General features: G+C 39.2%; 1 protein-coding gene across 1 annotated transcript; it reads left to right on the plus strand.

The window, feature by feature from the left end:
* The first annotated feature begins 12 nt into the window (after positions 1-12).
* On the plus strand, positions 13-11,622 carry DDX20 (DEAD-box helicase 20). Its single transcript, XM_010359071.2, has 11 exons — positions 13-672; positions 1,092-1,186; positions 3,815-3,983; positions 4,575-4,689; positions 4,807-4,949; positions 5,084-5,222; positions 5,323-5,381; positions 6,352-6,434; positions 6,787-6,892; positions 7,012-7,113; positions 9,871-11,622. The coding sequence occupies exons 1-11, from the start codon at positions 372-374 to the stop codon at positions 11,034-11,036; spliced, it is 2,478 nt and encodes an 825-aa protein (XP_010357373.2). The 5' UTR covers positions 13-371; the 3' UTR covers positions 11,037-11,622.
* Positions 11,623-12,629: the final 1,007 nt, after the last annotated feature.

Raw genomic sequence — 12,629 nt, forward strand, 5'->3', positions numbered from 1 at the left:
CATCACAAAGAGCGCCGAGAGGGCGGTGGCGCCGGGGGCACGGCTTGGCGGCTCCGCCCAGAAGAGGGCCGAGAGGCGGGGCGGCGCCCCCACCGCGGGCCCGCGGCGCCCTCTGCAGGCCCCAGGCAGCGACTTAACAGTTGCCTCATCTTTCCTCTCCTCCCTCATGCTGCTTTCCTCAGGCCACATTTTTTGTGTGTCTGGGTAGTGTTCCCTAGTCTCTCAGCCTCCGACTCCCGTCTCTTTCCTCCACTTCCAGGCCAGACGTGTTAGTGTCTTCGTGGGAAAACTGCCAATAAAGTTTTTCCTCTTCTCGCTCCCAGGATCCCCGCTTCTCCTCAAGCACCGCGAGATCTGACTGTGCGGCTACCATGGCGGCGGCGTTTGAAGCCCTGGGAGCCGTAGCTGCAGTGGCGACTGCTATGCCAGCTGAGCATGTGGCCGTGCAGGTCCCGGCCCCAGAGCCAACACCCGGGCCTATCAGGAGCCTGCGGACCGCTCAGGATCTCGGCAGCCCGCGGACCCGCACGGGGGACGTGCTGTTGGCGGAGCCGGCCGACTTCGAGTCACTGCTGCTTTCGCGGTCGGTGCTGGAGGGGCTGCGGGCGGCCGGCTTCGAGAGGCCCTCGCCCGTGCAGCTCAAGGCCATCCCGCTGGGGCGCTGCGGGCTCGGTGAGAGCGGGGGCCCGGGAGAGGTCGGGGGTCGGGGCGGGAGAAGGGGTACTGAGGGGCGGCGGCGGCCAGGTCCTCACTGCAGCTCGGGAAGAGCCCTCGGTCGGCTCCCGGAGCAGGGCCCGGCCTGGGGCTAGGTGGTACGCTCAGTTAACTTATTTGTAAAACTAAGGTGCACTATTGAACTTGAAGATGATTAAGACCTTTTTTAGCACTGACAGGTGATTCTAAGTTTGAGAAGACAAACGGTAAACGGTCAGGGACTAGGCGTGTTCTCTTACGTTTTTGAGAATCAAGTAAAAATGAAGGTGCCAACTGGGAGAATCTCAGGAGACCCTTCTAGTTCTCTGATTCCATGCGAGCCCCTAAGCTGCTTCCGTGAGTACTGGCTAGTGATAATTTTTTTTTTTTCTTCGCAGATTTAATTGTTCAAGCTAAATCTGGCACTGGGAAAACCTGTGTGTTCTCCACCATAGCTTTGGACTCTCTTGTTCTTAAAAACTTAAGTACCCAGGTGAGTTAGCTCAGAGGACCAGAGGAGGATGTGTTACGTGGACTTTACCACATGTCAGATGAAATACCAGTAGCCCCTCAGAGCTAGAAGTGAATTTGATGAATGATTGAGTTAAGTGGTGGTGGTGGTGAACTTTGGAATTTTCTATGCGTACCTTATTTAAATAGAATAAAGCTACCATATGTGTCAGTTTTCTCACTACTTGGTGATACAGACAGGGATTCTTTTACTTACTAATGTGAGACTTAACATTTGACTTGATTCATGGTAATGTAGTGCTCTGGCTATTGCTGATAACTGCAGGGTTTGTTTTTGTTTTTTGAGAGGGTATGGCTCTGTCACTTAGGCTGGAGTGCAGTGGCGGATCATCACTCACTGCAACCTTGAACTCCTGGGCTCCAGTGATCCTTCCACCTCATCTTCCTAAGTAGTTGAGACTACAGGTGTGTGCCACCACACCTGGCTACTTTTTGTATTTTTTGTAGAGATGGGGGTCTCTTCAGTGTTGCACAGACCGGCCTCGAACTCCTGGGTTCAAGCAGTCTTCCCACATTTGCCTCCCAAAGTACTGGGATTATAGGCATGAGGCACCACACCCGGTATGCAGGTGGTTCTTAAAGCTCTGTAAATGTATCATATTGATCTCCCATCTTCTAGGTTGTCTTAGAGTGTTTCTAAGATTGCCCTACCCAAATTAGCAGGAAATTTGGGTTTGGGGATCATTTCTTCAACAAAGATTTGTTGAGCCCATATTACGTATGAACAGTATGTCAGGCATTGGGGATTCAAAGATGAATTAGATGTGATTCTCATAACCTTACTTTGTAGTTTAATTGTTATGGCAGACTGTATTTCAAGTTCTCAGGCATTGGTATATCTGATGATGAGTCTTCAACAGTGGTTTTTAACCCAGATATCCATGTTCATCACCTGGGAAGCTTTTTGAGTCCATCTTATATCTGCCAAATCCTAAGTGATGTTGCACATTGGAAATCCTCCTACTTCCCAAGAACCTGAGCTAGTCTAATTGTAGACTAAGATGTATTTGAGGTTTTGGCTTCTGATAATTTGCCAACAGATAAAATGCTAAAATCCTGGAAAAGTTTCATAAATTCTTTTTTCTGAGTCTCACTCTGTTGCCCAGGCTGGAGTGTGCAGTGGCACAATCTTGGCTCACTGCAACTTCTGCCTCCCAGGTTCAAGTGATTCTCCTGCCTCAGCCTCCCGAGTAGCTGGGATTACAATTGTGCGTACCACATGCCTGGCTAATTTTTTTGTAATTTTGGTAGAGACGGGGTTTTGCCATGTTAGCCAGGCTGGTCTTGAACTCCTGACCTCAGGTAATCTACCTGCCTCAAGCCTCGCAACATGCTGGGATCACAGGTGTGAGCCACCATGCCTGGCAAATTCATATTTTTAATTTCAGATCTTTGGATTATCACAGTTATATTATTTTGTGTGTGTGTATCAAAGTAATACATATTCATTTTTAGAAATAGGGAAAGTTCAGGAAAATTAGGAAGTACCAGAAAACAAAATCTGTAATTTCACTACCTAGAGAGAAACTGCTATTAACAGTTTTGGCATATTTTCTCCTAGTCTTTTTTTTTAATCAATTTTTTCTTTTTGTAGTTAAGAGCAAAGTTTTGTTTTCTCCTTCTCCAGTAGTTACATTGCAAAGTTTTTACCGTGGCTCTCAAGGCCTTTTGTGATCTAGTCCCTGGAGCTAGATCTCTGACCTCCTTTACTTTCCCCCAAATTCTGTCACGTAGGCCTTCTTTTTCTTCCTCAAACACACCAAGAACACTGCCATCTTATGGCCTTTGCATTTGTTGTTTCCTGTTGGTGAAAACGCTTCCCCAGGTGTCATATAGCCAGTTCTACTCTATGCCGTACATGTAGGTCTCTGCTCAAGTGTTACCTCCTTAGAGGAGGGTTCATGATCACCTCATTTAAAATGACTCCCTTTCCCTGTTTGATTTTTTATGATACTTTTCATTACCTGTCATTACTTATTTTTGTTTATTGTATATATTCTTATCCAAGAATGAAACTACTGTGAGGGCAAAGACTTCATACTGTTAACTGTTGATTCCCCAGAAACTAGTATGTTGCCTAGCACAGAGTAGGTTCTTACTTAATATTTGTTGAATGAATGAATAAATGGAATACAGTCAGCCCTCCCTGTCTTCAGGTTCTGTATCAGCTGATGCAGCCAACTGTGGATCAAAAATACTCAGGGGCGGGGTGGGGGAACTATAAAAAATAATACAACAATAAAAAGATATAAACAAAACTACAGTGTAACCATTTACATAGCATTTAAATTGTATTAGGTATTATAAGTAATCTAGAGATGGTTTAAAATATGTGGCAGGATGTACATAGGTAACATACAGATATATGCAGTTTTATATAACAGACTTGAGCATCTGCCAGTTTTGGTATCTGGGGGCTTCCTGGAACCAATCCCCTGTGGATACCAAGGGATAACTGTATCTTACCTTATCAATAAAAACTCGTTTGAAATGATCATTTAAATGAAATATAGTGTGTCATGTAATGAATATACCAGTCCCCTATGTATTTATTTCTCTGACTCAAAAGTATACTTTGTTTTTTTTTTAGATTTTGATCTTGGCCCCTACAAGAGAAATTGCTGTACAGATACATTCTGTTATTACAGCCATTGGAATCAAAATGGAAGGCTTAGAGTGTCATGTCTTTATTGGAGGAACCCCATTATCACAAGACAAAACCAGACTTAAAAAGTGTCATATTGCTGTTGGATCTCCTGGTAAGATAACAATGCCTGTTGGTAACCAGGGCTTTTAAGGAACTACATACTTTTAATATAACAATAAAGATATATGGGAGTCTTTGATAACTGTGATAATTATTTTGATTAGAAATAATTAAGAGCATTAGACCAGTGAGATTTAGGCACATGACTGGTTTACCAGTGGAATTTATGAAATCCGCATTCCTAAGTATGTTTGAGAAGACATGGGATAGACTTTTGAGAAGAGGAGAAATGAAATGACTTTCAGGAGGCCCTTCTAAGCCATGGATTGGGATTATTCTTTGGCTTCCCTATTATATTTGGTTGTGAATCACTCAGAATCAGAATCTTGCATTCAGTGCTTTAGGTCTTTTGATAGAAGTGGTGCTTATTTACTGGTGATGAAACGTGAGGGGACAACAACGAGTTTAGGCAAGATCAGGGCCCCAGATTTCTAATTTGTGGTTTAGTGTGTACATGCATAATGAGAGTTGAATCAGGAAATTCAGCAGAACAACCTGTGAATAAGTAGAGTAACATTGACTGAGATTTACACAAATTTGGTACATCATAAATATTTCAATTTTTTTTTTTTTTGAAAATTAGGCAGAATTAAGCAACTCATAGAACTTGACTACTTGAACCCAGGCAGTATACGCCTCTTTATTCTTGATGAAGCAGATAAGCTTTTAGAAGAAGGCAGCTTCCAGGAGCAAATAAAGTAAGGAAAATAACTCACTTGACTGTTAAAACAGTGTCCCAAAGTATCTATCTATAGCTTTTCCAAGTGGTGATTATTGTCTGAATACTTTACATGGTGTCTGTTTTTATTTTGTAGTTGGATTTATTCTTCCTTGCCTGCCAGTAAACAGATGCTGGCAGTATCAGCTACTTACCCCGAATTTTTGGCTAATGCTTTGACAAAGTACATGAGAGATCCCACTTTTGTAAGACTGAATTCCAGTGATCCAAGTCTCATAGGTATGTATAGCTTTTAGGTACTTATATTATTGGTTTGTTTGTGATATTCTGGAGCTTTCCCTTGCCTAGTTGTCTCTTGCTGTTTATTGGTTACCATTAGCATATATGTTTTAACTGATAGCTCTTCTTTGTAGGTTTGAAGCAATATTACAAAATTGTCAATTCATACCCTTTGGCACATAAGGTTTTTGAGGAAAAGACTCAGCATTTACAGGAACTGTTCAGCAGAATTCCATTTAATCAAGCTTTAGTCTTTTCTAATTTGCACAGCAGGTAATGTAACTTAAAAGGTCATCTGGGGAACTTGTGAAATAAAATGATAGTCATGGGGCAATATTTGTAAATTTGTAACCATTTGTGTTACATTTCATAGAGCACAACATTTGGCTGATATCCTTTCTTCTAAAGGCTTTCCTGCTGAGTGCATTTCAGGTAAGTTCATCTCTTAACTTTAATCTTTATTTAGTATACTGACTTGAAGCCTCCAAAGTCAGGAAGAAGAAATACCACTTCATGAGTTGTCTTGAGAGTGTGAAATTATCTTGTATCTTTTAGAGTAAAGGAATTTTCAGGCTTATTTTTCATTGGAATTTGATATGTCAATATCATTCTGTTTTTAAGGAGTAACTTGGTATATAGTAAAAAGTTAGAAAACTAGTGTTCAGAGAGACGTAATTTTATTAGAATCTCTCACAGCCACAAATAATTCTATAAAACCAAGTTTGTCTGTGTTAATATAAAAATATTTTTTCTTTAGAATTTTTTTTTTTTTTAAGTAATCATTGTTAAAATGCTGGAGATTGCTAACTGAATTGACTGTTTTATGGTTTTGTGGAAGGCAAAAGTGATTGAGTTCTTGCCGCAAAGTTAAATGGTTATTGCTGGCATAATAAGAATGAAAGAGTCAAAGGATTTTTTGATCAGTGAGGTCCTTTTTAGGATTTTGTTTGGTGTCAGCTTAGTTTTTAACCTGTTGGCATGAGCTTGTTTAGTTATGGTATATCATAAGATACTGGGGAGACTATTTTCTAATGAACCAATATTTTAACTATAGATCACACTTTAATACCAAATTATAAACAGCTGATTAAAGCATTTGTCTTTTCCTAAGAATTGCTACTTATACTTCATATGTAACTTTGCAAAAGAATGTTATATATTCAGGCATGGCTTGATCACTATTTAAGATGGATTTTTGAATTTCAAGTTGATTGCCTAAACCATATTTTAAAAGACTTTAACTTTGGATCTTAACCTAGATTTGCACAGAAGGACAGAATTAACTGTGGTTGGTGTATTAAAAGTGTTAAGACTGGGTCTTACGTTTTTTACTTTTTGTGGATTTGATAAATATGTATTAGCTTAGTTGTTTTTATGTGACTTTCTTTTGGGATCCTTTTAGGCAATATGAATCAGAATCAGCGTCTTGATGCTATGGCTAAACTGAAGCAGTTTCATTGCAGAGTCCTCATTTCCACAGATTTGGTAAATTTCCTATTCAGTTTGGGTGACTAATCCATCTTGACATATGTTCTATTATCAGATGTACAGATATCATCTATTATTTTATGTAGGTGTATCTAACAAGAATACCAGAAGATAATTATCTTTCCGGTGCTGAGGAAAATACTTTCTTAAAAATGTCTTTAATATGTTGATCTTTGTCCTTGAAATTAGTCATTAGGAATGAACTTCCTTTTCCTCTGCTCCTCAATATTCTGTTCTTAATTTGGCTCTTGGTTAAACTGGAAGAATATAATATGCTGGAAGACTATAATATGCATTGGTAGCTATGCCATACAGTTAATGCAAACAAATAATTGCTATCTTCTTTAAGACTTCTCGTGGGATTGATGCTGAGAAGGTGAATCTGGTTGTAAATCTGGATGTACCATTGGATTGGGAGACATACATGCATCGGATTGGGAGAGCTGGCCGTTTTGGTAAAAAAAAAACAAGTTTGAGTGCTTACTTTAAGGGGTGGGATCTGTAATGTGACAGGTGGGCTTTGAATATTATTTTTGTGAAAATGATTTACTACCTAACATTCTCTCTGCTATAGGTACATTGGGACTGACAGTGACCTACTGTTGCCGGGGAGAGGAAGAAAATGTGATGATGAGAATTGCCCAGAAATGTAATATCAACCTTCTCCCTTTACCAGGTACATTCATCTGTTTCATTTTGCTGTCAAAATAATTATAGTGGTGATAAGCATAATAAAAATATTAATAATAGCTAACACAGAGTGCTTATGATGTGCTGGGTACCGTTCCCAGTCCTGTATGTACATTAACTCATTTACTTCTCACCATACTCCTGTGAGGTGTGTGCGATTGTTTTGTAGATGAGGATATTTAGGCATAGAGAGAGTAAGTAAAGGTGTTACAACTAGTAAGTAGTAGGGAGGGGAGTGCAAGCTAACCACTGGCACATGAAAAATGAGAGCTGGCTGGGCGCAATGGCTCATGCCTGTAATCCCAGCACTTTGGGAGGCCAGAACGGGTGGATCACCTGAGGTCAGGAGTTCAAGACCAGCTTGGTCAACATGGTAAAACCTCTTCTCTACTAAAAATACAAAAATTAGCTGGGCGTGGTAGCAGATGCCTGTAATCCCAACTACTTGGGAGGCTGAGCAGGAGAATTGCTTGAACCCAGGAGGTGGAGGTTGCAGTAAGCCGAGATCAAGCTATTGCACTCCAGCCTGGGCAACAAGAGTGAAACTCTGTCTCAAAAAAAAAAAAAAAAAAAAGAAAGAAAGAAAGAAAAATGAGAGCTATATTAGCATATTAGCTTTATTAGTTAGTGGCTTTGCAATTTGATTTTATTCTTTGATACAAGGGGGAATATTTTACCTCTTTTAAATTGCCGTGAACGTAATTCTTGCCATATTCTCCTTTGTCACCATGTGGAAGGAACAGCATCTTTAATTTGAATACTATTTTGAAAAATTGGAGTGAAATGTTTTCTTTTGATTTCAGTTCAGTCATTCGTTCTGCTTCTTTTTAAGTGCCATATTGGAAACAGTGTATGTTTGAAACTATTAATGATCTCTTAAAAACAAAAAAATTCTAAAAAACCCTTGAGTGGAAATATGGCATGTTTGATGTGCATGTTATACAGAAAATGTGCATTATAAATAGTGTATATTCATATATAGATGTATGTCTGTATAGAAAAATACACATATAGGTCACGCCTGTAATCCCAGCACTTTGGGAGGCTGAGGCAGGTGGATCACAACGTCAGGAGATCAAGACCATCCTGGCTAACACGGTGAAGCCTGTCTCTACTAAAAATACAAAAATTAGCCGGGCATGGTGGCAGGTGCCTGTAGTCCCAGCTACTTGGAAGGCTGAGGTGGAAGAATGGCATGAACCCGGGAGGCGGAGCTTGCAGTGAGCTGAGATCCGCCATTGCACTCCAGCCTGGGCGAAAGTGCGAGACTCAGTCTCAAAAGAAAAAAAAAAGGAAAAATACACATATAGTATATACATGACTTTGTAGAATATGGGATATTTAATTATTGAATAAATATAATTTAGTATTTTACCGATTTTGTATTTAATTATTTTACAAAGCTAGATTAAGCACAGATCTGGGAGTTCTATGTATTCTAGTAGATCGGGTTAGTAATAACTCATTTTATGATCTTTTACAAATCTCTGTAATTGCTCTGAGCTTAGAGTCCTGATTTGCAAAGTACTTTAGAGTAAATGGTCTTTAGGCTCTATGTCAGTTCTAAAACTGTCAATTCTTTCTGTATATAAGTCTATTCGTAGTCTAATATGGGAAAAAAATTGAAAATTGGTAGAAGAGGGTTAAGACTTTTTGTAGGATTCAGTATCATAGCATCTAGTGATAAAAATTGCCTTTGGATACTGGAAAATGATATATTTGGATCTTTATGTAATGTTAACAGGGCCCTGAAATCATGAGAAAATGATATTCATGCTGTTAGGTCTATATTGGACTGGGAGCTTGTGTAACAACAGGTGTTCAGATGAGTTTCCTGGGGCAGAACTAGGAGGGAAATTGGCCTGTATTACAGGACTAGGCAAGCAAGGGATATCAGCTGAGTAGTAATGAGAGTTTTAATCATAGAATCTGTTCAGCAAAGGATCAAGAGACTTCATTGAAGTTTCCAGACCTGTTGGATTTATAGATAACATGGAGCATAAATAGCAACAACAGGCAAGATCTTTGTAAAGCAGGGGCTTGATATATCTTGTCTGCCTAAGACAAAAATTGATCACACTTTGAAAGTTCTGAGTGCTGGAAGCAAATTGTCACACCTGGATGGAATAGAAAATTTAGGGGGTTGAAGCTAGCAAATTCTTTAAAAATTAGAAATGTTATTTCTAATTTTCATAGTCACCAGATCTTTTCATAGTCATCTAGTTTTTTTCCCCTATAGAGGTTTTCTCTCTATTGTTAAGGGCAGTGATTTCTCCCTGTTGGAGTATTGGGTGACAGATTTAGTTGGGTGTACAGCATTGCAGTTGTAATATTTTGTAGTCAATAAGCTTTGGGGAGCACAATCCATTTTCTGATATCTTGTTTTGCTGTCAGAAGTATTGAGATAAAGGGGAGGGGCTGTGGAGAGGGAGGAGAGAAAAGATGGGAGAATTGCAGCAGACTTGTACATTATTCCTAGAGTAAGCTCTTTTTCTAGTGAGGGTGAGGGGAGATAGTGCTTGTGAGTATGGGATGGGTCTTATGTATTTCTTAGGCAGATTTCTTTATTACGGGATTGCTTCAGTCTTTAAAAATATTAATATATCTATTAAACATCTTAGTATATTTGCATATTTTGTTTCGTAAATGTATTTGATCATAGAAAACTTGATGAAATCATTCAGAAAACAATGGTCTAGAGTAGCTTGAGAATTTTAATACATTTGTCTTCTTTTTTATGTAGATCCCATTCCTTCTGGTCTGATGGAAGAATGTGTGGATTGGGATGTGGAGGTTAAAGCTGCTGTGCATACATATGGCATAGCAAGTGTACCTAACCAACCCCTAAAAAAGCAAATTCAGAAAATAGAGAGAACCCTTCAAATTCAGAAAGCTCATGGTGACCACATGGCGTCCTCTAGAAATACTTCTGTATCTGGACTATCAGTCAAGTCAAAAAATAATACCAAACAAAAGCTTCCTCTGAAAAGCCACTCCGAGTGTGGAATCATAGAAAAAGCAATGCCACCAAAAGAAGTGGGCTGTGACAGGCAATCTGAAGAGCAAAAAATGAAGAATTCTGTTCAGACCCCTGTTGAAAACTCCACCAACAGTCAGCACCAGGTCAAAGAAGCTTTACCTGTGTCACTGCCCCAAATTCCTTGTCTGTCTTCCTTTAAAATCCATCAGCCATACACATTGACTTTTGCTGAATTGGTAGAGGATTATGAACATTATATTAAAGAGGGGTTAGAGAAACCTGTGGAAATCATCAGGCACTACACAGGTCCTGGGGATCAGACTGTGAATCCTCAAAATGGTTTTGTGAGAAATAAAGTTACTGAACAGAGAGTCCCCATATTGGCAAGTAGTAGCCAATCTGGAGACTCTGAGAGTGACAGTGATTCTTACAGCTCAAGAACCTCTTCCCAGAGCAAAGGAAATAAGTCATACTTGGAAGGCTCTTCTGATAATCAGCTGAAAGACTCTGAATCTACTCCTATGGATGATCATATTTCTTTGGAACAACCTCCAAATGGAAGTGACACCCCCAATCCAGAGGAATATCAAGAATCATCTGGAATCCAGATCAAGACAAGACATAAAGAGGGGGCTAGCCAGAGAGCTAAGCAGAGCCGGAGAAACCTACCTAGGCGGTCTTCCTTTAGATTGCAGACTGAAGCCCAGGAAGATGGTTGGTATGACTGTCATAGGGAAACACATCTGAGTTTTTCTGATACCTATCAGGATTATGAGGAGTACTGGAGAGCTTACTACAGGGCATGGCAAGAATATTATGCTGCCGCTTCTCATTCATATTATTGGAATGCTCAGAGATATCCAAGTTGGATGGCAGCTTATCACATGAATACCATTTATCTACAAGAAATGTTGCATGGTAACCAGTGATTGTAGGATATACCTGAGACCATCAGGAACTATCAACAAATGATACCTTTGGATATCCATCCTCCTTGACTTACAGTACGGTGGTGTATAATGGCATTTCTGATAAACTTGAAAAGACTTGAGGCTTTCCACTGGGACACATCCATTTTTCAGACTGTTTTGATTTAGGCCAGGTATATTATCTTCATTTTTAAGAGTTTCTTTAAGAAATTTCATCAGATTCTTGAAAGATAATTTTTGGGACATAGAGTTGGAAGTTTCAAGGTGCCATTTTCTATAAGATCTTCCCAAAAGAAACATTTAAAAAGATGACATACATACCACTGCTTACTTAAACACAATAAAAACAGTAGATTTGAACAGTAATGTTAGTTTGCTGTGGAGTTCTTTACAAAGGGCTTAGGCCGCATTTCCTTCTATAGAGGTGCATTCTTGTAGGAATTTGTGGCATGGTAGATCAGAAAATCCTCTTAGGTTTAGGCAGGAGGGAATATTTAAACATTGTTTTAGATTTTCATAAAGGTATTTGATTTGATCTGTTTGCTTCCAGTAAAAATACTTGTTTTTAGTAAAAAATTTAAGTATATTTACTGCTTATTGTTTATCTTTTGAATGTCTTTTCTTGAGGTTGTGAAAGCTGTCCACATTTTTACTGTGTATTAAATAGCTGAGGGTCATCAGTGGCTGTCTTATTTCTGTTGCTCAGATAGAGGAGCAGCTCTTAATCTTTTTTGGTTCTTGGATCCTTTTATGAATCAGCTGAAAGCTACAGATTGACTTCAGGAAATTTCTCATTCCATAAACAGAATTGTGAGTGTAATTGCAAGGGGTTCATAGATCTTCTGAAATTCATCTATATAGTCCAGATTAACAAGTGACCTGCTCTGCTGGTAGGCTAGGGGGAAGTTCTAGCTATTAGTTTTTAAGTATTTTGTGGAAGCTGGAATTGATTCTCTTCAGACACTTCTCAGTACATCTTAATCTTGTGTCTTCTAGGAAATGTTCCCCAGTTTTTACCTCTAATGTTAGGATCCAAGAGGAGCTGTTGTTTTTCTGAGCTGATCCATCTGTAAATTTTATTGATTTAGAAATTTTTATGATTTAGAAAAATGTAATTGGAAATGACCTATTCTTTCCTTTTTTCCTCTGGAAGTCCTTTTATGATTAAGCTTTTGGTTCCCAAGACTTTCTGTGAACTGGATTTTTGATGAGAGAACCACTTGTGTAGAGAGATGTGTATTCACTTTTTAAAAGGAAAGCTCTTCTTTCCTGTGTACATACTTGTCTAGGTAGTATAAGCACATTCCCCAGGGCTGTCAGCAAACACCCACAGCCACTGTCATTTATTGTCCAACACCTACATAACACAATTTTAAACTCCTATTTAACTTGGATTCCTGTCATTTGGATTGGGCAATATTAGGCTTTTCTTACATGTATCAGTATATGAATTAATAATGTAGAGAGCAAATCCATAATTAGGTCCAGTATGTCGTTAAGAAGTAGAGATTTTAATTACACATTTAAATAAGATCCTGTCATTGATATATAATTTACGTTTTCCATCCTTTCTCCCACAATACAGCCAAGTTC

This window comes from Rhinopithecus roxellana, chromosome 8 (genome assembly GCF_007565055.1).
Source record: "Rhinopithecus roxellana isolate Shanxi Qingling chromosome 8, ASM756505v1, whole genome shotgun sequence".
In the NCBI taxonomy this organism is placed as follows: domain Eukaryota; kingdom Metazoa; phylum Chordata; class Mammalia; order Primates; family Cercopithecidae; genus Rhinopithecus; species Rhinopithecus roxellana.